Consider the following 26220-nt stretch of genomic DNA (forward strand, 5'->3'; position numbering starts at 1 on the left):
AAAATAATTATTAAACATATTCTATATTCAAGGCTCTGGAGCCAAAAAGATTGAGATTCAACTCTTGCCCTACCATTATTGTCTCTATAACTTGAGGCAAGTCATTTAAACCTTCTTAGTTTCTTAGGTCATAGGTGAAGAACTTTTGTGAGAATTCAATCAGATGTCACACATGAAGTGCTTAGTGCAGTAGCTATTACATGGTAAACATTCAATAAATAAAATTGATATTATTGCCATTCTTATTACTGCTGGGCTGTGCAGTTCTAAACAGTAGGTGCTCAATGAGTGATGACTGACCATGATGGATCAATGTCATATGATAGGATCTACATAAAAAGAGAGTTGAATGAAGGTATTACCAAATGGCAAGCTGAGCTATCAGAAAGGAAAGAACTGAAAGGTCAAATAACTGGAATATGTTGATTAAAAGTCATGAAAGAAGACACTAGAAAAATTAAACTGAGGGTAGATTGACCCTCATTTAGTTTTATCTTATTTAGCCTTTATGGGAATAGGAGCTTAAATTCTCATCATCATTAGTATAAAAAAAAACTTTTAGATTTTAGACAGGTAAAGTAAGAAGTCAGATACTTCAAGTCTTGGCTCATTCAACAGTCCATCAAGCAGTCATGTACTAGGCCTTCTGCTGGGTGTTAAGGATATAGCAATAAATGGTATCTAGGGACATAATTTAGAACAACAAGGCTGGGGTAACTGGTTTATAAGCTGTGAATGTGGGACTGGTAATGTCTCTAAGCCTAGAGAATAATGGAGGTAGAGTTTCAAGGAATAAGATAAAATATATAAATTGAAATGAATCCCAGAAGATTATGAAAGAACTGGTTTTTCCTCCTCTTATTTTTTCTTTCTTGCTTTCATTAATTCTCATATTTTCCCTCCACTCCAGGGCACCACTATCCACCACTGCACATTCCACAGACAACTAACACTGCATTGCAACGAGTCAGGATTGAAGTTCTGATGGCAGTTTAGGTATTTTGATGCAGAAAGAGGAGTATTAAGGGCCAGACTGACAAGTTGATCAACAGGATGAAGGGAAGAAATTATAACAATAGATAGTGGCCTGAGATTTCTCCTTTCCTCTTGTTATTTCCCATATTGCCAATATTTTCCCCAAAGCTTTCAGAGTAAGGCCCAATAGGGACTGGACACAAAGGAGCAATAGTATGAGTCCAGGGCAAAAACTTGAGAGTTGCATTAATGAGGCCAACCCTGACCACGGGCCTATTTCTGGTTCAGGGCTGACAGCGACCAACAGAGTTGGCAGGATTGACAGCAAGAGGCAGAGGAGGTATGAAAGGAAGGAATGGGAGGTAGAGAGGAAATATCACAGAAGTCACCACTGGGACACCATCGGGAAAGTAAGCACTGAGCTGGGGTAGAGCATGGCAATACCTGAATGGGTCTGCCGCATATATTCATGGTGATTCTAACACAGTGTTCATCAGCCAGGTTATGGGCAGGCAGCAATACAGGCTTAGATTATTTCATTTTTCTCTTTTTAAATACAATAGAACAGCTTTCAGACACTGATTGGCATTAGGTTCCATGGCTTGGTATCTTTTTTTATTTTTTTTTATTTTATTTTTTGCTTTCTAGGGCCGCACCCATGGCATATGGAGGTTCCCAGGCTAGGGGTCAAATCAGAGTCACAGCTGCCAGCCTACACCGCAGCCACAGCAATGCCAGATCCAAGCCACATCTGCAGCCTATACCACAGCTCATGGCAATGCCAGATCCGTAACCCACTGAGCAAGGCCAGGGATTGAACCCACAACCTTGTAGTCCCTAGTGGGATTTGTTTCCACTGTACCGCAATGGGAACTCCATGGCTTGGTATCTTTTAAAGTGAGTCTATTTCTTTTGGGCTTAAGACTAAGCCAATTTTAATGGTTGAGGTTTTATATTCAATAGAGTTTTACCTAAAATTATTTGCAAATAATTTTTAACCTAATGAAAATAAAATTAAATAATTTCCATGTGCATTTTAAAGTTGGGAAAGAATTCTCTCCCTTTCTCTTTCTCTAGCCATCTCTCTCCCCAACTCCCTCTGTTCATCATTTTCAACTATCAGCAAATAATAATAATTACACATATATGTGGAAAAGAGAGAGAAGAATCAACATTTTTTAACTTTATAGGAAAAATTTTGGAGTTGTGTAGTCATCTTTTAATAAGTTTGCTTTTAACTTACATTGTATATATATCCGTGTGCCATCTCGATCGGCATTTGTACCCACCACCATGTTGTGAGTTTCCTGAGGGCAAGAACTGTATCCTAGTCCTCCTTCTGTGCCCAGTACATCGCTCATTCTTGAATGATATAACCTGAAATGGCAATGCAAGATTTGCAAAGAAAGATGTATTCAAAAGTAATACAGAAGCAAACGTACAGACTAGGAAAATGCAGACTAAACTAGTGATGATACCCCTATATACCTATTAAAGTGGGTAAAATAAAGAATGCTGATAATACTAGAGCTGACAAGGGGAATACAGAAGTCTTGTACATTAAGGGTGAAAATGCAAAATGGTGCAACTGTTCTGGCAAACAATTTGGCAATATCTTATAAATTTAATCACATGCTTCGAATAGGACCTAGCCTCCTATTCCCAGGTATTTCCCTAAAAGAAATGAAAACTTTCATTTAAACAAAAACCTACACATGAACTCTATTCATCACAGATAAATGTGGAAATGACCCAAATGTCATTTATAGATGAATGGATACACTGTAGTATTCCATAATGGAATACTATTTAGCAGTAAAAAAGCAAACCACTTATCCCTTCAAAAGCTTGGATAGATCTCAGAGGCATTATGCTGAGTGAAAAAACCAGTCTCAAAAGAGTCCATTCTGTATCATTCCATTTCAATGGTATTTTCAAAAAGACAAAACTCTGTAATAAAAACTAGATCAGTGGTGCCTAGGGTTGGGTTGGGAGGAGGGTGTGACTACATAGGTACAGCGTGAGGTAGGTCTTTGGGGTGATGGAACTGCCCTGTGTCCTAATTGTGCTGATAATTACACAGATTTATACATGTTAAAATTCATAGAGCACTAGGCTGAAAATAGAGGTCAATATTACTTCACGTTGATATTAAAATATGTTAAGATAACAAAATAATGAAAATTAAGACACTAAAGAAATGTAAAGTGTTTATAACTAGCACTGGATGTATAAACTAAACGCCTCTAACTAGACTTCAACCCCTGAGGGTCTGCTTTCTATAAGATCACAAATCTTCATCTTGCACCTCTTTCACTCACAGCAAACCCAGAAATGTGCCCTGAAGTATAAACTGGATCTGTATGTTAGTCTCTGTGAGCAGATGGCTGGTAATGAGCACCATTTCTTACATACTTCCAATGCTAATCATCCCTAATAAAGCCTAATCAAAGAAAGGATTGGCGCTACCCAATCGGCAATACCCCACGTGTCGATTTCATTGTGGACGCTTCATTTGTGGATGATTTCATTGTCGATTTCATCTTGTGCAGGTCATATTTCTTATGGAATTTTTTTCCCATCCTTTGGAACTAGAGCCTAGACTGTAATGTTTATATAAATTGACATCTTTACCTTCGTGAGCTATGTGTGTGCTTGAGCCTGTGTGGTGTCTGTGGTTTGTACGAATAACTGCGTGGAATAACTAGACAAATTCATCATCCTCTACCTAAAATTGCTCTGGGACATTTTTTGTCTTTTTAGGGCTGCACCTGTGGCATACAGAAGTTCCCAGGCTAGGGGTCAAATTGGAGCTACAGATGCCAGCCTACACCACAATCACAGCAACACCAGATCCGAGTCGCATCTGTGACCTTACACCACAGCTCACAGCAACCCCAAATCCTTAAACCACTGAGTGAGGCCAGGGATCCATCCCGCATTCTCATGGATATTAGTCGGGCTCGTTACCACTGAGCCATAAAAAGAACTCCAGCTTTGGGACATTTTTAAGTAGCCAAGACCTGAAATATCAAAGCTGACATGCACCGTCTCACTGTAGGAAGCCCCTATTCCCCCTCACCCATCCCCTCCCAAGGAGGCTCACCTGCTGTGCTCCAATTTCAGAAATTAAAAATGTTCTTCTGGGGACACTGTGTCTTTAGGAGTTCTAGATAAAGGGAGAGGATTGAATCATTGGGCAACAAAATCCCCATGGGACAGATGTAGATGTTCCCTACAAAAGAGTCCTGGGACATCTGGGGAAGTCTGTCCACAAGGGTACCCTGGAAAGAAGGTTAATTTTGATGGTTGTTCTCTTCTCTTGGAAAAGAGTTACTGGGTGTCTTATACACCATATGGCTTTGTTTTTACATCCTATCTATTAGCTTCCCTTAGCAGACCCCAGGCTTTAATTGAAGTCTGAGAGCACACGTACCTTAGCATCTTGTGACAAGAGAGTAAAGGCACAAGAGTGGGCAGCAAGGGAATTGACAGCTCCACACCCACCCTTACATGGTTGCCTCATAGGGAAAGATAGCAAGGTACGGATGGGTCCGCAGCTACAAGGTGAGCAGAGCCTGAACCATAGACAGCTGTCAGTGACTGCCTCTGAGAGCTGGCCAAAGACACGCTCTGCATTCCTAAAACATAGAGTGGCATTTCTCGAGGGGCTGTCTACAGACCCGGGGACTTACATGTTTACTGCAGATTCCTAGGTCCTACTTCAGACATGCTGAGTCAGAATATCTGGGGGAGGAACCCAGACGTCTGCATTTAGAAAATATAGGTCCAAGGCAATTTCCATGCAGCATACATTTTGAGATTTTAATCCTCAAGGTGACCCTTGAAAGTGAGTGGGTAGACTGACCCTTGGCCACCCCTTCCTCCTTCTCCTCTTCCTTTTTCCCTTCTCAGGATTATTATGCTTATTATTACATCATTCATGTACTGGAGGAATGAGAAGGGTGGGGTTTTTTCTTCCACAGGCCAATATACTTACAAGTCAAAGATCTTAAACGAATTAAGAAAAGTGGTATTGTCCAGCACCCTCCCTCCATACTGATTAGGGATGAAAAATTGCAGGGTTGCACGCCCCAAATGAGGAAATAACATCTCTATCATTGGAGATGCTGCCACTAGGGAAGAATCCTTAGATACAAGGTCACGAAGAATAGTCCTCTGCTGGTGAAGAAGGTGCCTGTTGATTAATGTGTATCTGTCAGGAGGAAGAGCAGTAAGGATTCAGTTTACACGCATTTTTGTGTGCAATTTCAAAAATTAAGTTTCATGCCTGAAGTATATTGTTATAATACATGAATAGTTCATAATCTGGAATATTTTGGATTGGTAATACCAATTTTTTTTCTTTTCAGGGCCACACCCATGGCATATGGAGGTTCCCAGGCTAGGGGTCAAATCAGAGCTACAGCTGCCAGCCTCCACCACAGCCACAGCAACTCAAGATCCGAGCCGCATCTGCGACCTACACCACGGCTCACGGCAATGCCGGATCCTTAACCCACTGAGCAAGGCCAAGGATCGAACCCACAACCTCATGGATGCTAGTCCGGTTTGTTAACCGCTGAGCCACAACGGGAGCTCCTGGTAATACTACTTTTTCACATTATAAAACCAAACCTCACTCCTCTGAGTGACTCAAGTTATAAACTTTAATACTATTCAGGGTTGTTTTACTATAGTTTTCTAATTTGATGTTTTATGATTTTTAATGGTTAAAATGTACTCTTGGTCTTGACAGGAAAAAGGTAATAAAATATGAAACAGTTGACCTCAGACAAGAAGGAAAGGTGTATCTCTCCTAAATGTACAGGAGTTTCCTAAATCAATTTCCAAATTCCTCATTACTACAATATGCTACATTTATAAGAATATGAGTCACCCATTGTGTTCATTTCTCTTAGAAATCTAGTGTATTAGAGAAAGCTTTTCAAAATCACTCTGGAAGAAATTTTTTTTTACCTTAAAATAATATCCTTATATGTTTAAAAGCTATTGGGTTAGAGACTATTAGCTTTAGAGACATTTGTTTTACTTTAAAATTACATCCTTATGTGTTAGAATTTTGACAGATTTATTGACTACCTCTTATGGACTCCATAACAAAGTGGATGATATTTTTTTCGGCAATTAAAAAAACACCCCTGCATTACAGCAGAAATTGGCACCACTGTAAATCAACTATACTTAAAAAAAAACACAAAACCCTGTGTATATCAAAAGATAGGTGCTGACTATATCTTTTCTCATAAAATCCCAACATTCTGCTTATTCCCATGTTACAGATAGAAATAGTGATGTTCAAAGCCAGTATCTGAATTTAAGCTACTAGCCCAGGCTTCCATAAGCAGAGAGGGAAGGAACCGGTACACAAGCTCAGGTCTGCATGACCCCAAATCCTTTATTCTTCCCAATGTGCTAGTGACCACTCCACAGCAGGTAAAATAATGTTGAAGCAAATCGCCCTATTGCTGCAAATTTGCCTCAATCCATCGTTTTGAAGCAAACGTCCTAAGTTTTGAAATAATTTTAAAAACTGATAAGTATAACTATCAGTGTAATTAATGATAGAAATACCACTTACCGTATTTTTAAGGATACCAGTCTGGAAAAAAAAGTAAAGAATAAAAAAGTCCAGGTAGTCTATCCCTCAGCCTTTCTTCAGTTCTTTTTAAAACTGTCCTCTAGTTTCAGAGTTCCCACTGTGGTGCAGTGAGATAAGTGGCGCCTCTTGGAGCACTGCGCTACAGCGGGTTATGGATCTGGCTGTTCTGCAGCTATAGCATAGGATGCGACTGCAGCTTGGATTTGCCCCCCTTCCATATGCTGCAGGGCGGCCAAAAGAGAAAAAAATAAGGTCCTCTAGTTTCCATAATATTTTATATGTGTTGAAAATGTAAGAACATGTTTTTCATAAATACTTTATAAATTTAAGAATTTCACCCTTAAAATTATACCTCAGAGCAGAAAAACCAATTTGGAAGAGTATGGCCTGTTCAAACATGGACAGTTACCTCCACTGTGGCTCTTTGACCTTTCAAAATTGTTTTATCAGTAATTATTGCAATGCTACTTCTAGTAACAAAAATGATAGGTCTGGGGACAGGTTGATTTTAACATAGTTCTATCAGAGGCTTTATCATATGTTTTTAAATTGTAAGATTCAGAAGATAAAGCACACACAGTGGATCTCTTCCTCTGTAAGGTATCTTACCATTGACCCTCAGGACAGAGGAGCCCACCTGGATGGAGCTCTTTTTTTTTTTTTTTTTTTTTTTTTTGCCACCCAGTGGCATATGGTGTTCCCCAGCCAGGGATCATATCTGAGTCACAATAGTGACCTATACCACAGCTGCAGCGATGCTGGATCCTTAACTCACTGCGTCCCAGTGCTCCAGAGATGCCACTGACCCTGTTGTGACATAAACTCAACAACTGCCTTTTTTTTTCTTTCTTTTTTTTTTTTTTTGGCTGCACTCATAGCATGCCTAAATTCCCAGGGGGCCAGTGATCAAACCTGTGCCATGGCAATGACGACATTGGATACTTAGCCCACTGAGCCACCAGGGAACTCCAAACACTGACTGCTTTTATTTCAACCCAGAAAAGTGGTTTTTTTCTTCTTCTTCTTTTTTTTTTTTTTCATCTTTTGTCTTTTTAGGGACATACCTGCAGCATATGGAGGTTCCCAGGCTAGGGGTTGAATCAGAGCTGTAGCTGCCAGCCTACACCACAGCCACAGCAATAAGGAATCCAAACTGTGTCTGGGACCTGCACCACAGCCCATGGCAACACCAGATCCTTAACCCACTGAGCGAGGCCAAGGATCGAACCCACATCCTCATGGATATTGGTCGGGTTCATTAGCTGCTGAGCCACAACAGGAACTCCTAGAAAAGTTGTGTTTTAAATCATGGTACAACTCTTCCATCCATTTAGGCTTTTCTTGGTTAGTTTTTCTAAATTTTTATTTTATTGATTTTTTTTTTTTTTGCAAAAAATCAGATTGATAAGTTATGTCCAGAGATAGACTCTTGCCATAAGACCATGTAAAAAGAATTTCCTTATTTTTTTAAAACTTGTTTTGTGTCTGTTCATTTCCTTAGAGTCTATAGTTTAAAAGATCCAAATGCAAAATTATTTATTTCCACATGGCGGATGAATTCTTGCAATAGAAAAAAATATGCCATTGAGCTATATAACACAGGACAGAGAGAGGTTATGGGGCTGGCTCAGACTGAGTTGACACATTGCGGACAATAGTTGGAAACAAACTTTCCTTTTTTTTTCTCTTTCTTTTTTTCTTTTTTTTGTCTTTTTGTCTTTTCTAGGGCCGCTCCCACAGCACATGGAGGTTCCCAGGCTAGGGGTCGAATCGGAGCTGTAGCCACAGGCCTACGCCAGAGCCACAGCAACGTGGGATCCGAGCCGCATCTTCGACCTACACCACACCTCATGGCAACGCCGGATCCTTAACCCACTGAGTGAGGCCAGGGATCGAACCCGCAATCTCATGGTTCCTAGTGAGATTTGTTAACCACCGAGACACGACGGGAACTCCCGGAAACAAACTTTCAAAATGGCACCAGTAAACCAAGTTGCCTCTGGCTGAACCAGTCCAACATTCCTTTTTAACTAGAAAAGTCTAGTCATCCCAAACAACACAACAATAGACCTATGAATGTCACCAGTTTCATAACTTTTTTTCAAACACTGTGTTCTGGTGTTCATTTCTCTTTTACTATCTGTGTTTATGTCTCATTAGGCCATACAGGAAATCTGCTACTTGTTTATATTGCAGTGCCTTGGGAAAAGACAGAGACAAGTCTTTTCTAAAACAATTTCACATTTTCCAGTCTCATAACTCCCTAAAAATGATCTTTGTAAAGCTTTTTTTTTAAGTTCCGTCCCTTCAAAAGAATAGTCATTAGCATGATTTGAATCTTTCTTTTAAAAATCTAATTGAAAGAACCAAAGCCATATTGGAGAGCTTCACTTAATTTTGTAATGACTTTGGGAAGTATTTTCATTCTACACTTCTTTCAGGAAAAAACTACAGCAGAATTTCAGCAGAAATAGAGTAAAATCAAGGATATATCATTTTTCTGATTGATTAGATACTTTTTAAAGCATCTTTCATCTAAGATATTGCTCTCTCTTTCAGTACTACAGATATTTCTTTTTTTCTGATAACTTCCTGTTTTTGTCCCTAGTTTGCTTTGCTTCTAGTTGGCTTCAGTCATTTTAGCCCATCACCAAACCTAGTAAACAGCTGTATTCAGCATGTGTATACATGTTTTTTCTGTGTTTATGCATTTACATCCTTCTTTTCACTTTTCTTTATTTACTTCTGCATTTGTCCTCCTTTCATGTATTTTATACTGTGTGAAGAGAGGGATTGCATCTTTCCTTGACCTTAAAAACTTTAGCTTAAAAACTTGTCTATATATGGTATTCTCTACATCCCTTACTGATTGATTTAAAAAGAAAGAAAAAATACTCCATAATCTTCAACCAGCAGAAGTCAGGCAAGGACATGGCCACCCACCTTATCAAGAGAGACTTGACTGTCACCTTTAATCACTTGATAAATCCTTATTTTTTTCTTCCTAGGTTAATGTTGGGGTAGTCTTCCAACCAAGAAGTCATAATAACTATTATAGGTATAAGCCACTTAAAGCAAATATAAATTAAAAGAATTATGTTTAACATCCATAAGAATTCTAATTTCATACACACACACAATGTGTAGTCAGTCATGAGAGCTTATATAGTATAAATCCTGCTAAAACTCTGCTAGTTTTGTTCTCCTTAAGATGGATAATGTGTTAGCAATATAATAGAGGGATTTTGTGCCACGTAAACCAAGAATTCAGAATGCAAACCATTGGACCCACAGGATAGGTTTGTTTTATCTGAGCTTGGAAGAAAAGGACCTATGAAAACAAACCAATTTGCTTCCAATCCAAATTATCAACTGGAAAGATTCTTCAACAGAATACCAGAAACAGATGTGAATGCCTTTTCTCCATGACTGCAAGCCAGTAAATGATTTCTTGCCATTTTATCCCTTTATGATAAAACCCCAAGTGCCCATCCACACCAGGAGAGAGGAAAACCCCAGAAGAAATATGATACCATCTGGCTCAACTTTTTTTTTCATCTTCCCTTTAGATACTGGATGGGTTACCAGGTCTCTCAACTGTGGACTGTACACTGACAACGTTTTTAAGATATTGTCTCATTAGAGTATATTTTCTTCAGTCTGCAAAAGGAGCTTGCTTTCTGAGTTTTGAAGATTGGATACATTAAGCATCCTTCCACTTTTAAAAAGGAGTGGGCTCATGTAGTCATGATGGGGTGTACAAAAATGACTGAATTTTCTTTTGAGGATGATTTGTTATTTTGAAGTCTGCATTTTCCAGGAAAAGCAAATATGCTAGCTTTTGAATCTTTGGAAGCATGAGTTCAAATTTGGCCCATAGTAAGTAACAAGCAACAATACTTGGCTCGGTCTCAAACTATTCTCTGAGTTTCTACATCATCATACCCCACACACAACTGAAAACCAGTAACACAACTGGAAACATCTGCTGGACAGAAATCCTAGTTTTGGGAAAAGAGGACAGCCAAAAACTCTCAGAACTTCATTATTAGAAAACCAAAAGGCACTGCTGATATTCAAAAGCAAAGTCAGGAATCTATTTGAGCATCACATAGATTATAAGAAGCTGACCAAGGAGTTCTAGAATTCTTTAGAGAAATCTGGATTTTTTTTTTTAACTGCACTGTGTACTTATATTTACAACTATTTTGCTCACTTGGGTGGGCCTCCCTCTGAAGCTAAATTTGTGGAGCCATATCTCCTCAAAAAGCACCTAGGTTGTAGGTTTCAAATTGGTACAAAACGTCCTGGGTCTTTATGAATTTGAACACAACCACAGATGTTCTGGAACATGGAGAAGGGCTGTGCTTTAAAACACCAGAGGATAGAATGCTCACAGTTTAAATCTACATGGAATCATTTTCAGCTACTTTCTTGTCTTGTATTTAGAAACCCATTTCCCCCCCTCATGCTCATTCTTTAGAAAGGGTGGCAGAGGAGGGGATTTAAAATCTCTCAGTAACAGATGGAAGACATTTAATTTAATATTAAACCTAAAATCCTTTCCTAAGAGTGTTTTTTAAAGTCCTTAGGTATGGAGTTCATCATCTTACAGCACTGTAACTCTCAGCTAAGCTGCTCATAATCATCCCATTTTACAGATTAATATTCTACTTTGGATTGTTTTGAAATCCTCTAACAGATACATATTCTAGTGTATGTGATTGAGAGCATTTCAAAGAAAGAAATGGTCGTCTTTTAAGAAATTCTTGAGAAATAAGATTATATCTAAATGCAGAAGAGCGCGTGTACGTGGATGCCTGTATAGGACCAAAGGTGAAATAGAAAAGAACTTGTCAGTTTCACACAAAGGAATATATCCAAACCAAACCAAACCAAACAACCCAGCTTTAATAAGCTATAAAAGGAATCAGCCATTGTACTTGAGAGGGAAACTACAGAGGTGAGAGAGATCAAAGGGAAGAATGGCAGGCAAGGTGGCCCCCCTGGTACCCACAGTCACATGTCCTCCTGCTTAAGCTGACTGCACAGTCAGATGGCAGCATCTTCTTTTCCACAGTCAGATGGCAGCATCTTCCAAGGATCCGATTGGAAGCACAAAGCAAAGTCACACTCTATCATCATCTCTCCCCCAGTGTGGACAAGTAGAGAGAAACACAGATACAGAGTAATTGCAGCCATTTAGTTCGTCAAAAGCCTCCCACCAAAGTCCCACTGCTCCGTGGAAAGCCCAAGGACAAGGACTGAGCCAGGCCCCAAACGGACTTGTGCAGAACCTGAGACAGCAAGGGTAGGGACAAAGCAGGGCAGTGATCCCAAACTGATACTGAACAGCAGACACATGGTTCCTAGCATCCTGGCAAAATCTAATCATAAAAATCCAAGGAATTTCAGAGCCAAAGGAATAGAAATTCCCTAGTCTTGTCTTCTAAGTCTTTTCTCAAGGAGGCGCACTGGAGGAAAGGGACAGAGCCAGCTCCAGAATCTAGTCCCCAACTCTCTGCTCCCTGTGTGAGTAACAGACACTAAATGGGTCAGGCCAGTGGCAGTCCTGGCAAAGCCTCTGGCTAGCACAAGATTGGCCCTCCATGGCTCTGTGCCTTGAAGTTTCAAGTAAATGTGGGGCCCACAGCCCGACACTCTACACATCTCATCTGCTTATTTCACTCTCCTTTGTGCAGTACTAGATTGTGCCAAGGTTGTTTTTGGTTTTTTGTTTTTTGCTTTTTTTTTTAGGGCATATGAAGGTTCCCAGACTAAGAGGGTCAAATCAGAGCTATGGTGGCTGGTGTACGCCACAGCCACAGCAACGCCAGAACCAAGCCTTGTCTGCTACCTACACACAGTTCACAGCAATGCCGGATCCTTAAACTGCTGAGCGAGGCCAGGGATCAAACCCTCATCCTCATGGATACTAGTTGGGTTCGTTAACTGCTGAGCCATGATGGGAACTGCTGCTGGTTTTCCATAGCTTTTGGAAGCTGATAAAAAAATTATAGTTTAAGAAAGAAAAAACATGCATAAAGAATGCTGAGCAATGGAAAAACCATTTCACATACACACACAAAAATGGTTTCTCAAAAAATTAACTTGCTGGTTGTGTGTTTGCTAAATAATCTTTAAATAGTGTAGGTTGGGCTTGAGGCAGCCTCAGATGATTACACAGTGATGGCAGAATGCAACATCATTTTCCAAGTGCTCCATGAGAATCCCCATCTATTCCATGTGGACGGTCAGGGCAAACGACTCTGGGGTCACTGTGTGCCCCCAAGGTGCAAGGAAAGTCAAAAGAAGCTTAAATTATCTGTCTCCTTAATTGGAGACATCCAAGAATGATGAGTGTAGAAGGATCCTAAAATTCTTCCGTGACGTTTTCACTAGAATGAGGCAAAGGGAGAAAATGTAATGGGTTTTTGCAAAAGGCGAACATTTTCCTGATTTCAGACATCTTATTCCCAGGCAACAAAGTGTGATTTCATTTAGGAAACATGGATAGTAGGCTTATTTTTAATGTTATACTCAGTAAAATACAATATTAACCTTTCCATTTAATAGTAATACAGCTTCTCTGATTTGGCTTATCCATAAGGGCAATGATAATAATATTCCTATCCTTTTCAGAGGTTTTGTGAGGATCTATTAAAATCATGATGATAAGAGTAATTTAAATAAATTTATGTATTGAAGTATTTAATATATAGTTGTCAATCATCATCATTATTATGGCAACCAATTAACTGTGTTACTCTAAGCAAGGGGAAGCAATGGAAACTTTCTGATTGACACAATGAATAGAGATTAATTCTATGGCATAGAATAGATTTATCAGCATGGGTGGGTAAATGCTGTTGGGCCTTTTTGTTCAAGTTCATCCTGAAAAAGTTTCATAAAGCCTATGTAACCTGGGAATGTTCTGCATTTGCCTCTAGAGGTAGGAGGCGGTGTGCTTTTCCACTGAGAGAAACTCAAGTGCAAACACAGATAGTAATAAGCAAATTTATGGTGAGGGTTCATGAAGCACTGGTCCAGCTGAAGGGGGAAGTTTAATTTCAGTAGAGAGACGAGAGATCATTTTTAGTACATTTATGGAAGCCAACTGATGAGGATCAATGAAAGCCAAACTCAGACATTGGTACCTGCCCTGGAAAACAATAAGGAGTCAGCAACCATCCTCAGGTTGGAGGGAAAGTAGTGGCATGTAAAAAGTCACGCCAAGGGACATAGTTCGTGGAGTCTCCTAAAACATGAATGTAAATGAAGAGCCTGTGGAGAGTTCAGTCTCTTTAGGAGATAGGATGGGAAATGTACACAGCAAAAATGTCTACTAAAGATCTACGAATTAACTGACCCAGGAATACAAAGGGAGGAGAGAATTCAAAAAGACCCTAAGAATTTTTTTTAAAGGTCCCTAGAACATCCACAGCTTTTGCAAGATACAAATTCTATGCCCCGGTCCTCATACACAAACTTAACCAACAAACTCTGGATATGTGACTTCTTTAGTGTATTTTTCCAATAAATATATTCTCCAAAAGACCATTTATTTATTCAGATAAATGAATATATAAATACCACTAGTATCTTTCTCACTAGAAGAGTGTTTAGAAAAGACACAATGAAAAACCAAATTATTAGTTTCCTGTATTTTCATCTCATTTAATCCTGTAACTTTCAAGTTATGAGAAATAGCAGGTACACTAGTAAAAGCACTAAGTTGGAAGGCAGAATACTTAAGTTCCTGTCCTAGTTCTGCCACTAATTAGCTGCAAGGGAAAATCACTTAATCTTTCCATGTTGATTTCCTCCTTTTCAAAATTATGAAGTTAAGCAAGTTAATCTGTAAGGTTTATCTTTAAATTATGGGGTTAAACAAGTTAACCTCTAAGATTTTTTTTCTAGCTTTCACATTCCCTAATTGTGATTCCTTAGTCCTGTGACATTGGAGAATGCCCAGTTACCCGGTCTAGGCAGTCATAGATAAAAGTACTTTGGGAAAAAAGAAGTGAAGCTGTGGCTAAAACTTTTATAAAACTATATTTATACATTGGTTTCAAGACTATTCAGATGATGAAACCCATGGAATTGTCTATTCTCAATGAAATAATGTACTAAATCTTATTTGAATCTATGGAGTGAAATGCTAAAGGAAAGGAAGAATATTTAAAATAAGAATGAAACAATGCCATTTGCAGTAACTTGGATGGACCTAGAGATTATCACACAAAGTGAAGACAGAGAAAGACAAATATTATATGATGTCACTTATGTGAAATCTAAAGAAATGATAGGAATGCATTTATTTACAAAATAGAAATAGACTCCCGGACATACAAAACCAATTTATGGTTACAAAAGGAGAAAGGGGGTGTGGGGGAATAAATTAGGAATATGGGATTAACATATACACACTACTATACATAAAATAGCCAGAGTTTCCATCATGGCTCAGCAGTAAAGAACCTGACTAGTATCCATGAGGACACAGGTTTGATCCTTGACCTCACTCAATTGGTTAAGGAGCCGGCATTGCCATGAGCTGTGGTGTAGGTCGCAGATGCGGCTTGGATCCTGCATTGCTGTTGCTGTGGCTGTGGTGTAGGCTGACAACTGCTGTTCTGATTCGATCCCTAGCCTGGGAACTTCCATATGCTGAGAGTGCAGTTCTAAAAAGACAAAAATAAAATAAAATAAAATGAAACAAAACGAAATAAAATAAAATAGGTAACCAACAAGGACCTACTAAATAGCAGCACAACTATCATGTAATAACCCATAGTAGAAAAGAATCTGAAAAATAGTAGATATATGTGTATAACTGAGTCACTTTGCTTTACACCTGAAACATTGGAAAATAAAAATTTTCAAAATAAGATGAAGTACAATTTATAACCCCTCACCTCTGTGAAACCTACAGACTCTTTGGTTCCATAAATGCTGTTTAAAGAATATTTTTCCATTAAGTATATATACATATAAGCATGTGTGTATGCACATATACATAAGGGCAGACACAGCACACATACCCATTGTGTGTATGTGTGTGTGTGTGAGAGAGAGAGAATGTGATATGCATATATACTAGAAAATAAAGTTAAATGGAATACTCTTTTTGTCTTTTTGTTGTTGTTTTTGTTGTTGTTGTTGTTGTTGTTATTGTTGCTATTTCTTGGGCCGCTCCCGTGGCATATGGAGGTTCCCAGGCTAGGGGTTGAATCGGAGCTGTAGCCACCGGCCTACGCCAGAGCCACAGCAACGCGGGATCCAAGCCGCGTCTGCAACCTACACCACAACGCCAGATCATTAACTCACTGAGCAAGGGCAGGGATCGAACCCGCAACCTCATGGTTCCTAGTCAGATTCGTTAACCACTGCACCACGACGGGAACTCCAAATGGAATACTCTTTATTCTTTGGAGATATGAGGCTCAACTAACTCCTAAATAAAGAGACAACTATGGTCACTTACAGGCTTCATTCTACTCAGAAACATAAAGTCAGCTGTTTGCATATTAAAGGTATTAATGTTTTGGGGTCAAGCATCTAACTGATGGTTTACCTTACTTTTAAAGAGAACTTAATGTAGCTCCCAAATTTAGATTTAAGAATGCGTCTAATGCTTCTTGGCCCTTGGAAAATTGTTCTCAGGGTATGACTTAATCTGAGTCAGAGAGTATAGCTGATAACAAATTGAATTAAAAGATGTGCTTCTGCTGTTATTTGGCCGGCTCTTGCGGTTGTTATCTTAAAAAATAAACATGACACTAAAATCCTTAACCTAGAGCCATAGTTGGTAGGAGAGAAAAGAGAATATCTAAATAAATTTACCACATTACTTTCAGAACATTGGAGGCAGTTCTGGGCTGTGAAATTTAAATGAGTATCAGTGATTTGTTGGATTCAGAGGAAATAGCTGCAGGCATCTGTGGGAAAGATTGAGAAAGATTGGTGAGCCAGAGCGTCTCATTCTTCAGCCACAGCACACTCAGATGTGGCACCCAGGTGGGTGTTCTGGGATATGGATCAGCTCAGTGCCACCCACAGGTGGTTGTACTTGGAGTCTTTGGTAGGTCACCTCTAGCCTCCATCAACTCCATCCACCCACCCCAACGTGTTGTACAGGTATGATCATTTTCTGTGTGTTCCACCTTACTTAGGATTGTAAGTACTGGTTTAGTTGAGAAATACTGGTTTTCTCTGTGTTCCACCTTACTTAGGATTGTAAGTACTGGGTTAGTTGATTGTCTTTTAGATGACAATCTAGAAGACCACATTCATCAGATAAGCCAAAAATATTCGAATAAACATCCATCCTACCTCCTTCCTAACATCTGAACATTCTGAGCATCTATTGACATCAGGTAAATGCACATATGAACTAGCTCTTTGGTACCCAGTCACCATATTTTCCATAGTAAATAGGGAGACCGGCTGCTTTTACCACTCCACTGGACCAAAACAACAGGCTCATCTCCCAAACGCTTTTTGCAAATCCACACAACGACATCTAATAAAGCAAGATCGTACAGACTCTACCATAAAGTATCCTAGGAGAAAGGATTTTCTGAAGAGATGAGCACTGAAATCTTGCCCTCATGGGCATCCTTGCTCCAAGAAAGCCATGATCCAGAATCCATCCAAATTCGCTCTATGTGAGGGCTGCACCCCTCACCAGCTAATAACTGGAACTCTGATAAGGATGTGTTGGAGTTGTACTTAGAAGAGGGAAGCTCTGAGTTGTTTTCTAGTTACCAACCAGTATCCTGAGAATGTAGGACACTTGTTAATAATGATGACATTACAAGAGCACATTTTTCCACTTCTAAATCATAAAGATTTATGAAGCTGTGTGGTCATGCCTTGTAGCTGATGTTTCCAATGAAGAATAATCTAATTTCCCAGTGCAAATCACACTGATGTGACCTAGAGACATTTCTGTTTTGTCACAACAGCATTTCATTTGAACTGAAATTAGCCAGAATTACACCATGTTCCTGGCGAAGAGTGTGATCCAAAAATATCACCATAGTAACATGTGTATTCTATCAACAAGTCCCCTTTCATATTTTTTAAGGTCTCCTTCTATCAATAATTCTAAAATGCATTAGAACTTTGTTTAGGAACACCAACCTGTGGCTCTACAGTATTTGTAACTCCACATAAATGGCATATACTGGACTTAAAATAGATGTATGCTTCCCTTTGCTTAAGGAAACATTGGCTTGCTCATTAGGCCAGATCAACTTTGCAGATGTAGTGAGAGCTTCTAGAGATGTTTTATATGACCAAGTGCTGAAATTCATTTTCTTTTTACTGTTGCTTTCATCACCTTCTAAGAAGTTATATGTTCATTCCAAGGAGTAAGGTCTCAACTGACCATGGAAAGGTAAGTTTTAAAGGTTTGCTTCTTTAAGCTGCGAGAAATCATAGGGGAAACCGAAAGTTCATGTTCTCAAAGCGGGTTTAGTTCTCACTTCAGCAATTGAAAGAGAAATGTCTTTTGATGATATACATATATGAAATGGTTATAATTGGCCCTTCATAGGTTTAAAGCAGTTCATTTCCTCCCTTCATCAGCTAGGTTTGTTAAATGTTTATAGAAGTAACGATTCGTACAGGGATGAATTTGAAAAATGATACATTTATTAAGATGCCCCAGACTGATATGTGGATGGTTAAAAGGGACAGGAAGAGGGGAGGAAGAGGAATGGATGGAGGAAGAAGAGAAAAGACATTCCAATGCCTTTGATTGTGACACAAGGATATTGTATAAATAACAATTGAAGTTTAAAGGGAAAAAAAGCACGGATTTTCCTGAAAAAGGAATAAGAGGTATATATACCAGTGCTTGTGAGTGAAAGACAAATAATGATAGCAGTCAATGGGAAATAATTCCAACAAGCTCTAAGTTGGTAAAAATTTGAAACACTCTCATCTGAAATAGTGGCTTGTGGTGTGAAGGTCATGTGTGAATACTTCAGTTTTTCTGTGTATAAGAAACTTCAGCTTGATACCATTAGGAATGAAAAAAAGATTGCTTTGTATAAAAAGATTGCCTTTGATTAATCATGCTCAGGGTCCAGCATATGAAGCCATGAACTTTTCAAAGACGTTAGCTTTATCTTTATGTTTTGTCACTGTGGGTAGATTAATGATCTAGAAAGCAAAACATTACATGTAAAGTCATTTGTTTTTCAGTTTGACTCGAACTCCTTAACTGTATTGCAACTCTATGTTGGCATTTTCACTTAGGACAACATACTTCGTGAGCTCAGTGGCCTCATTTGAAATTACTTTTTTTGTTTGTTTCTCTGTGTTTGTGTTTGTTATCTTTGTGGTTGCTTGTATCTTGTTCCCTTAAGTTTATAGCAAGGAGGACAGTGACCCATATTTTATTTCCTTTAGCAGAATTCTTCTTTATTCTTTGATAAACAGTCATTCATATCTTGTGGGAAATTTTGACATAGGGAGACTGGACCACTTTTTTGTTTAAACGATGACCACAGGAAGATTTTCTTTGGTAAAGCCTTCACGTACTCAACACTGTTTAGTTAATAACTATACTCTGCTAAGGATTGTGCTTGTCAGTGGATGGACATGAGCAGAGCTCACAGGTTTGTGCCCATTGAGACAGACACCAAACAAGCACATAACATTTCTAATGCTAAAGATCAGTAAGGGTCTTAAACTGGGGACAGGTCTAGAGAATAAGAGGATGGGACATAACTGGGGAACTAGGAAAAGTCTCTGTAAAATTTAATCTGATGATTAATGATTAGTCAAAGTCAAGCAAAAGGAGCAGGTGTGATGCTGGCTGGCGAAGAGGGCATGTAAGGAGAGGGAGGCAGAAATTGTATCATAAGGGGGTACACTGATGGCTCAGCGGTTAAGGATCTGGGGTTGTCACTGCTGTGGCACAGGGTTGATCCATGGCCCAGGAACTTCTGAGCGCCAAAGGCACAGCCATAAACAAAATACAAAAAGCTATATCATGAGGAATTAAAGGGAGAGTCATGAGAAATGAGGTCAAAGAGATGGACGGGGTCAGAACCAGAGGGCCCAACAGCCCTTGATAAAAGGTTTGTACTTTATTCTAAGAGTGATGTGGCACGATTGGAGAATCAGGAAAGTGACATAATGTGACGTACTTTCCAAAAAAGTCACTCACTCCAGCTCCTCTAAGGAATAGATTAGAAGGAGGCATGAGCAGAGACAAGAAAACCCAGTTAGAAGAGCAGAGCGCATGCAGGATGTTACAGTGGGGGTGACATGGCAGTGAAGATAGAGAGTGGTGAACAGATTGGAGATATTTCCAAGGTAAGTCAACCGGACTTGAGATGATAAATCTGGGAAGAAAAACGGAAGATCAAAGATCATACTCAGGTTTCTTGCAGTAGGAGGGAGCCTTCTTCTAGGCCCCGGATTTTCTGTCTCCAGGCATTCACACCCTTGTGTATCACCTTAAACATTGTAATGGTGTTGGGCTAGGTGAACAGTAGGACATGGCAGAAGTGATGGCATGTGACTTCCAAGGCAAGGTCATAAAAGACACTGTGGCTTCTACTTTGTGCTCTTTCTCTTGGATCACTTGCTGTGGGATAAGCAACCCTACAAAGAGGCCCATGGGGCAGGAAACACTGAAGCTTCCTGCCAACAGCCATCGAGGAACTAAGGCTTCTTGCTTGCTTCAATCCATATGTGGACAGCTTGGAAACAAATCTTCCAGGCCTGGTCAAGTCTTCAAATGACTGTAGCCCCAGCCAACATCTCAACTGTAATTTCGTGGCCCCAAGCCAGAACCACCCAGCTAAGCTGCTTCTGAACTCCTTACCCCCAGAAACTGTGAGATAAATCATTCTTTTAAACCATTAAATTTTGTGGTAATATGTTACACAGCAAATGATAAGTAATGCACTTGCTTACTAAGCTGCTAAAGACCAGGGAAGGAATAGATTTATAGGGAAAGATCAAGAGTTGGTTTTATACATACAGGACTGTGTATTCCTTGAAATGTTTTAGATTTGATGCCATCTAGAGAAAAGATTAACTGAATGTGGAATTTAGAGATGCTATTTGAGATAATGATATACATTATAGATGATCATTTCAACCATAAGAATAGGCGGTCCCGCTGCAGTGCAGTGGGTTTAGAATCTGATTGCCAAGGCTCAGGTCCCCAAGGAGGCTCAAGTTCAATCCCCAGCTGAGCACAGTAGGTTAAAGGATCCAGCATTGCAGCAGTTGCAGCATAGGTCATGGCTGAGGCTCAGATTCAACCCCTGGTCTGAGAACTTCCATATGCCATGGGCACGGCCATTAAAAAAAAACAAAAACAATGTAAGAATAGATGTGATCACTTAGTAGGATATATTAAGAAAGAAAGGTGTCTAGGAACCCAAATATCTAGACATTTGCATTGCATATTTACATTTGTTTTGCACCACTTTAGTTCATTTTACCTCTCTTGTATTCCAGCCACTGTCTTGGTGATTGGTTCCACACTCCCCACTGCAATCTTTGCACAGGTACACACTGACACGACCTCTTAACAGCCCTACAGCTTCCCTGCTTCGCTGCCTGGAACACTCTTAGGAACCATTCAGCACTCATGCAATATAATCTGGATGTCCAGAGCATCTATTGTCCGTGAGATCCCCAATGGGAAATGAAGAGATGATGGATACATGCTTCTCAATTGCATTCCCAGGCAGACAGTTCTGAGGTGCATTTGATAAGTTTCCTCAAAAGCTCCTGTAGGATCTTGGACTAATTTCCTGAAGTGGTAGTCAACTCTTTTTGGCATCAGTTTTCCCTCTTTTCTTTCTGCACTCTGCTATCTCTCGACCTCGCTTCTTGGGATCACTGCCAAATAAACTATCTGCCTGCAAGCTTTTATCTCCTTTCCAGGAAGTGCAGGCTAGGATGGTCTGGTAGAAAAGGACCAGCCGAGTCAGCTCAGTAGATGTTAAAGGAGAAACCAAAGTGATAGAAGAAAACCAGAAAATGAGCATCACCAACACTAAGAGAAAAACGAGAGGTCAGTGGCGGGAATGGTACTTAGAGAACTGATCAAGTGAAGGAGATTCCACAACACTTTACTTTTCATCAAATGTTCACAACGTCAGGCTTTCCAAGCAGTCCTATGAGGTGGGCAAGACACACTTTTTTTGTTTGTTTGTTTGTTTGTTTGTTTTTGTCTTTTTGTCTTTTGCCTTTTCTAGGGCCGCTCCCACGGCATATGGAGGTTCCCAGCCTAGGGGTTGAATCGGAGCCGTAGCCACCAGCCTACACCAGAGCAACAGCAACGCGGAATCCAAGCTGCGTCTTCGACCTACACCACAGCTCGTGGCAACGCCAGATCCTTAACCCACTGAGCAAGGCCAGGGATCAAACCCGCAAACCCCACAGTCGGATTCGTTAACCACTGTGCCATGACAGGAACTCCAGGACACATGTTCTTTTTCTCAAGGTCCAGGTAAGCTGAAGTGAAGTGATGGGTCCAAGCCCACGTAGTTAAGGGTCCGTATGTTTTGACCCTAGTTTGTTTACTTCACAAACCATCGTTTATAACCATGTTCGTAGGAAGTCAACTTCGCTGAATATGAGTAAAGCCGATCATTTATAAGAATTTAATTGCAGGCACATGTTGGCCATCTATAAATAGTTTAAATTCTAGAAGTTCTCTGAGAAATTTTATATTGTAGAAAATTGGAGACTTTTTTTTAAAAGGGCCTAATTCTGACAAAATAATCTTAAGGTGTTATAAACGGCAACTATTTTATAGCTACTAAAAAGCCTCCTAATAAAAGTTGTAGGAAAGCAAAAGGAAACACTTCCAGATTCTTACTAAAAACTGAGGCCCTGTCAACCTGAGAGTTATTGTAACACTCCATTATTTGAGAAAGTTTCTAGGCCAAGGAAATCAGTGGGTAACTTGAAAATTTAAATCATAACTGTTCACGTCATGGTTAGGATTTGGGGGTGCCTGGTAAACAACACCCCTTTTCCTTGCCTGAGTTCTGAATATTTGAAAGAGGAGTCAGAGAAGAAAATGCCAATTGGTAATAGCTAGGGTAGAGGACATGGCTTAGATATGTTTCTAAAGGTCGATTTATTTGATTGTTTGCTTCACCATTCATGCCCCAACCCTGAATCCAGGCTTTGTGAAAATATCGCCCCACAGCACCTGGTGTTGCTGCATTGGGCGGTTTAGATAGGGAAGAAAAGAAAGGACATCCCCAGTACGTACATCTTTTTAGTAGACTTGACTTTCGCGTTGAGACACATTGACTAATAGATGGCATACGCTAATCAAAAGGAGAAAGAGTATGTAAAGGGGAAACTGAATGGCAGTAGAGCTATTGAATGACAAGAGAGCTCTTCTCCTGACTACCCTAATGACAACCTCGCCCAGGCTGGCCCTGGTCACCTAGAGCTCTGTTCTGCAATGAGAGAGTTAGTTTAGGAGGAAACATGGGGACATATAAAGATGAGCTGAAGAGTACAGCTCTGAAGGAGACATGGTTGGGACGCACAGTCAGAAACTCATACACAGTGATCTGGGAGCCTCCTGGGGACTGCATATTTCACCTCCTACCAGATGGCTAGCCAACAAGCTAAATGTCCTGGCCCCTGCTTCCTTCGTGTCCATAAACATTGCCTTGACATTCTTATACCCAATATTTTTCTTTTCTCTCTTTTTTTTTTTTTTGTGCTTTTTAGGGCTGCACCCTCAGCATATGGAAGTTCTCAGGCTAGAAGTCCAATCAGACCTACAGCTGCCAGCCTACACCACAGCCACAGCAATGATGGACCCAAGCTGAGCCTGCGACTTACACCACAGCACACAGCAATACCGGATCACCAACCCACTGAGCGAGGCCAGGGATCAAACCTGCATCCTCATGGACTGTGCCACAACGAGAACACCAATCCAATATTTTTCAATATCACAAAACACATCAGCTTGAAAGAACAATGTTTGTAAAACTCTTCTTTTAGGTAACCAGTTCTGATGTCCAAAACAGAAACTGATTTAATCCATGCTAAACCTTTGTTTATTAGAACAAAAGCTTTCTTTTTAACAAAACTTTTTTAAAAGTTTTTTTTTAATGGTCTTTTACCTGATTTTTTAAAATGCATGGAGTTCCTTGCAACGAATGCAATATAAAATTGTAAGACAATGAAAATAACTGGGAAATATCAGAACAAATAATTTAACTAAAGAAAACCATGTGAAAAAATTCACTGTTTACCTTTCCTAGTGAACAATAAAGCCAATGATAATCGAAGATACTCTATTGCTTTATCCCTGCAATGAAACACAAACCAAGCAAAAGATTTCCTCCTATAGAATTTATGGTGTTGACCCTTAAATTTCATGAGCAAGGATTTCCCTGGTGGCTCATCAGGTTGAGGATCCAGCATTGTCACTGCTGTGGCTCTGGTTACTGCTGTGGTGTGATTTTGCTCCCAGGCCTGGGAAATTCTGCATGATGTGAGCATGGCTAAAGAAACCAAAAAACAAACAAACGAACCAAAATTTCATGAGCAAAACTTCAGTTCCAGAGGACACATACTTTCGATTATCTTTTTTTTTTTTTTTTTTTTTTTTTGGTCTTTTTAGGGCCGCACCACAGCATATGGAAGTTCCCAGGCTAGGGGTCCAATCGGAGCTGTAGCCACCAGCCTATGCCACAGCCACAGCCACGCCAGATCCAAGACACTTCTGTGACCTTCACCACAGCTCACAGCAATGCCGGATCCTTAACCCACTGAGCGAGGCCAGGGATCAAATCTGCATCCTCATGGATGCTAGTCACATCTGTTTCCGCTGCACCACAATGGGAACTCCTTGATTATCATTTTTGAAGCAAACAACATGCTCAACACATTCAACCCAAATGACTAATAACAACATTTAGCTTATGCTTGATAGTTTTCCCTTTTCTTTCTCTGGCCACATCCCAAGGCAACATATATAGGTTGTGCAGATTATTTTAGTTAAAAGACTAGAAGAAAACATACACTTGCATGCCTAAATACACTTGATAAAAAATGTCCGGGTAATTCTCCAAACCAGTCAGAATGGTGATTATGGTTAAGAACCCATTCCTGGGATTTTTCCAGCCTTTTGAATGTCAACACTCGGAAATATAATCCATGGATTTCTAACCGGCCACAGTTCATTGATGAAAAAAAGGATTTCATAAATCTGTGTTTATTAACCGCATCATGTTGAAACCAAAAACTTTCCATACGGAGTTGTTTTTTGCTAGTGGTAGTTGATGTGTGGCGCCCTCCTTACCCGCTTTTGAACCCCGATGGCTGTTTTCTAGTGAGGATCTGATAGAGAGGTGATGCCTGCTGAGGTTTCACCATCGCCAGATAGTCTAATGAATAATTAGGAGTCGAAGATAATGAGCAAGGATGTTTTACTAATTTGTTTTGAAGAATATTTTGTGTGTAAACTGAGCAACTCTTTCTGAGTACTTTACCTGCCAGTTTGCACTTGATTTCAATGCCGGGTCCTGCAGAGGCTTTAGTAGCCGAGGGCCAGCTGGAGACCTAGTTCTGTCATGTGTGGTCCACATGCCCCGGGCTCATGATATGATGCAGGTAACAACACCTGTGTTAGAGGGGCCTACAGTTCCTGCTCTCTGAAGACTATTTATTCTGCATTTCTTACCAGGCAGGTACAAATTTCCATCTGAGCTCTAGTCAAAGCTATTATTTTATACCTTGCTCTGGTTCCAAAAAATCTACAGTTGGGAGGAGAAGATACTTTTTTGTTTTAATCCAGCACTATTTTTAATTACTTCATAAAATATTTGTTTTTTGACCTATGAATTAAGGAAAATCTTAACCTTTGGAGAAATATGCAAATTTCTACCCAGGAGAAAAAGACTTTTATTTTTTAATTATTTATTTATTTGCTTTTTCAGGTCATACCTGTGGTATATGAAAGTTCCCAGGCTAGGAGTAGAATCAGAGCTGCACCTGCTGGCCTACACCACCGCCACAGCAACACCAGATCTGAGCTGCATCTACAACCTACACTATAGCTCACGGCAATGCTGGATCCTTAACCCACTGAGCAAGGCCAGGAATGGCGCCTGCATCCTGTGGATACTAGTCAGGTTTGTAACCCACTGAGCCAAAACGGTAACACCCAAGATAAAGACTTTTAAATAAAGCAGAGAGCAGTAGACTTGCTACACTTCTGTATGTACTGTATTGATATTAACAGTAATTGTTTAAGCTTGTTGAGCAGTTTTTATGGACTCTGTGCTAAGGCACTTTACATACCGTATCTCATTTAATCTTCACACCAAGTCTCTGAGATAGGAAGAAACCGATACTTGCAGGAACAAGTCTGCCTGAAGTCATTCCCCTGATAAACACATAACAGAGACCAGAATCTAAGCTTCTCTGGCTTCTTGGCCCACACCCGCAGCTACTGTGGAAGGAGACCACAGGGGTCAAGGCAGAAGGCGCTGGGGTCCTAGGTAAGCAAAGTCAGGTGTCCGAGACTCAGAAGTTAAAACTCATACTGACTGTGGCTCAGGTCGCTGCGGTGGCACAGGTTCTATCTCTGGCCCAGG

At 40.0% G+C, this 26220-nt stretch overlaps 2 protein-coding genes across 3 annotated transcripts in view; one reads left to right on the forward strand and one right to left on the reverse strand.

Moving 5' to 3' along the window:
* LOC146400930 (uncharacterized) overlaps window positions 1-14764 on the forward strand; it is a 109647-nt gene extending 94883 nt beyond the window's left edge. The window contains exon 6 of the mRNA XM_084971127.1: window positions 10168-14764. The gene's annotated coding sequence lies outside the window, so the exon portion shown is untranslated. The remainder of the gene's footprint in view (window positions 1-10167) is intronic.
* Window positions 1-26220, reverse strand: part of LOC146400931 (uncharacterized) — a 165311-nt gene that overhangs the window by 17134 nt on the left and 121957 nt on the right. For both annotated transcript variants that reach the window (XR_014812890.1, XM_084972835.1), the window contains exon 2: window positions 2219-2352. Coding sequence is in view for 1 of the 2 variants with exons in the window: in XM_084972835.1 (XP_084828961.1) it covers window positions 2219-2352 (134 nt within the window). In the remaining variant the exon portion in view is untranslated. The remainder of the gene's footprint in view (window positions 1-2218; window positions 2353-26220) is intronic.

Source organism: Sus scrofa, chromosome 8, assembly GCF_054392235.1.
Source record: "Sus scrofa isolate SSC_HxYL_T2T_F1_AM1 chromosome 8, Sscrofa_HxYL_maternal_Yorkshire_Landrace_v2.0, whole genome shotgun sequence".
Lineage (NCBI taxonomy): Eukaryota > Metazoa > Chordata > Mammalia > Artiodactyla > Suidae > Sus > Sus scrofa.